The 3,358-nt window shown below is 40.7% G+C and overlaps 1 protein-coding gene across 2 annotated transcripts in view; it reads right to left on the reverse strand.

Annotated features, from left to right (window-relative positions):
* Nucleotides 1–1,147, reverse strand: part of pum3 (pumilio RNA-binding family member 3) — a 47,208-nt gene extending 46,061 nt beyond the window's left edge. For both annotated transcript variants that reach the window (XM_043718526.1, XM_043718532.1), the window contains exon 1: nt 1,025–1,147. In XM_043718526.1, the coding sequence (XP_043574461.1) occupies nt 1,025–1,124 (100 nt within the window). In that variant the 5' untranslated portion in view covers nt 1,125–1,147. The remainder of the gene's footprint in view (nt 1–1,024) is intronic.
* Nucleotides 1,148–3,358: the final 2,211 nt, after the last annotated feature.

The raw sequence follows: 3,358 nt of genomic DNA on the forward strand, positions 1-3,358 counted from the left end.
TTTCAAGACATCCAGCACTTTCTCCTCTGTAATCTGGACATTTTGCAAGATGTCACCATCTATTTCCCTACAGTCTATATCTTCCATATCCTTTTCCACAGTAAATACTGATGCAAAATATTCATTTAGTATCTCCCCCATTTTCTGTGGCTCCACACAAAGGCCGCCTTGCTGATGTTTGAGGGGCCCTATTCTCTCCCTAGTTACCCTTTTGTCCTTAATATATTAGTAAAAACCCTTTGGATTCTCCTTAATTGCAAAATATATTGTCTTCACTACCACAACCTAAAAACAGGTTTGTAAACCTTATTTTAAACATTTGAAATTTCATTGGAATGAACACAAAACAGACCAAAAGGATTATTTACTTTGCGTGATTTTAGCAGCTCAGTGGTTAGGGCTTGTACTGAACTAATTGGGAGAGTTAAAAAAAAATTGCAACCTAAAAATGAGACAGCAGGAAGCGATGAGCGGAAATGCAGGCGTGATGCCTTTTAATATACCAGTTCATCACCCACTTCATTGTTTAAAGAAATAGACCACACAGACCGAAAAGGATGGAGATTGTTTGTGGCATTGGTTATGCTAATGAAGGCAACGGAGTTTGTGGAAGCAACATTTTTGGTTTGTGAAAGCGAGTTGTGGAGATGATGAGCACTGGTAAAAAAAAATTAAAGATTTTAGAATTGGAATTGAGATAGTTAATTAAAAGGGGAACGAAACAATACTGAGCTTTAGAAATAGCTATTAGACTCTTGTCTATGCCAACAGAATCAACACATCTATTGTCTCTGCCTGTAAACTTTGTCAAGTCAAACACCTTTACTTTAGTAGCAGTGAATACAACCACCTGAACTACACTCATAAGAAAATCTCCACACTCTGTGCAGCGAGCTCAATTTCGAGACAAGCGCATAAACTGACCCCATTATATATGTCAAAAGGCAGGAGGAAGGAAACTTGAATTACATTTCAGGTTTAAAACTAGTGGAAGGTTGTTATATTCCAGAGATCAAGGTCTTACCTGATGATTTGTTTTTATTTTCACTGAACTTTTTAAATTTGCCCTTTCCGCGTGGTGCATTTTTCTCTTTCCCAGATGATTTTTTACCTTTAACAACCATGTTCACACACCAGCTGAAGAAACCTACAAGAAATAGAACAGTCGCATCTATGATCCATCACATGAAATGGCAGTGCTTTGCAATGACACTTACGACGTTTTATAAAAGCATGGAATTTGAGCAGAGGCATAAACTACATAAAGATATTACATTTCATGTCTTCAATAGAGACAACTGAAAACTTAGCATTTGACCTCAGAGAGATTACTTGTTCCAAATTACTTTTTATATGACATCAAAGTTAAGACTTTGCCAATAAAAGGAATTAAATCACTTAAACCAAATTTCTAGATTGCTGTTTCTTGAAGTTTGAAAGAAAGAATGACAAACAGGTAATCCGATCACACTTCTATCCCTTCAACTACAAACATGTGCTTCTTTGATCTGAATGCCTCTGAAAGTAAACTGTTGAGCTCTTAATAAAAAAAAACGTAAGTGAAACAAATGCATTTCAAAAAGAATTTCAAATTCATTGCTTAGCTAAGTTAACCAATTTAGATCAGATCTAAATGCTGCAGTGCTGTCACAGACAGTTGTGAATGGTGGTGGACAGCTTACTGAGGAGGAACCTCCACAAACAGCCCACCCTCAATCATGGGGAGCCCAGCACATCAGTGCAGTAGACAAGGCTGACTCATCTACAACTGTCTTCAGCCAGGAGTGTCAAGTGGACAATCCATCTCAGCATCAAAATAAGATGGTTGAGATTGGAAGAGGCCAGGCATCTCAGCTCTAGGACATCACTACAGGAGTCCCTCAGTGTACTTTCTGAGGGCCAACCGTCATTAGCTTTCTCAATGACTTTCCTTCCATCATAAAATCAGAAGTGGGAATGTTCACTGATGAAAGCACCATGCGCAATAACTGAGAAACTGAGGCAGTCCATGCCCAAATGCAACAAGACCTTGACAATAGCCAGGTTTGAGATGACAAATGACATACATACCACACAAGTACCAATCAATGGCAATCCCCAACAAGACATTTCATAGCATCATCATTCATTGAATCACCTATTATCAACATCTTGGTGGTTATTACTGACCAGTAACTGAATTAAACTAGCCAAATAAATACGAGTACAAGAGCAGGTTGGAAATTAGCAACCCTGGAGCTTGTCTCTCTTCTCCTGACACACCAAAGCCTGTCTACAATCTACAAGGCACAAGTCAGGAGTGTGAATGAATACTCCCCACTTGTCTGGATGGGTACAGCTCCAACACTCGAGTATAGATAAAGGTGCCTGCTTGATTGAGATCAGTGCCACAAACATTCGTTCCCTCCACTATCAATGTACAGGAGCAGCAGTGCTTTCTAGCTAGAAGGTGCACTGGAGAATTTCACCAAAGGCTCCCCAAGCAGCACTCTCCAAGTCCACAGCTACTTTCATCTGAAAGGCAAGAGCATCAGATACATGGGAACACCACCACCTTCAAGTTCCTTGTCAAGCCACTCAGGATGCTGACTTGGAAATGTATCACCGACATTGGGTCAACACTGAGAATTCCCTCCCCAAGGGAGATTGTGGGTCTGCCCACAGTGAATGGATTGTAGCGGTTCAAGAAGGCAGCTCACCACCGATTTCAGAAGAACAACTCAGGATGGGCAATAAATACTGGCCCAGCCAACGACAACTACATTCAACCAGTGAATAAATAAAAATTGCTGGAAAAACACAGCAAGTTTTCAAGTTTGCAGCAACCGTGAAGCGTGAGAGTTAACATTTACGGCCTCTTCTTCAGAACTGGAAGACACAATCTCCACAGGTGCTGTCAGTGAGTTTTTTCGACAACTTTTGTTTCTGTTAGTGAATTACAAAGATTCACCACCCTTTGAAAGAAGTCCTGAGGGACAGGATGTACAAGTATTTGGAAAGGCAAGGACTGATTAGGGATAGTCAACATGGCTTTGTACGTGGGAAATCATGTCTCTCAAACTTGATTGAGTTTTTTTGAGGAAGTAACAAAGGAGATTGATGAGGGCAGCGCGGTAGATGTGATCTATATGGACTACAGTAAGGTGTTCGACAAGGCTCCCCATGGGAGACTGTTTAGCAAGGTTAGATCTCATGGAGTACAGGGAGAACTAGCCATTTGGATACAGAACTGGTTCGAAGGTAGAAGACAGAGGGTGGTGGTGGAGGGTTGTTTTTCAGACTGGAGGCCTGTGACCAGTAGAGTGCCACAAGGATCGGTGCTGGGTCCTCTACTTTTTGTCATTTACATAAATGATTT

The sequence above is a fragment of the Chiloscyllium plagiosum genome, chromosome 2 (genome assembly GCF_004010195.1).
Source record: "Chiloscyllium plagiosum isolate BGI_BamShark_2017 chromosome 2, ASM401019v2, whole genome shotgun sequence".
NCBI classification, from domain to species: Eukaryota; Metazoa; Chordata; class Chondrichthyes; order Orectolobiformes; family Hemiscylliidae; genus Chiloscyllium; species Chiloscyllium plagiosum.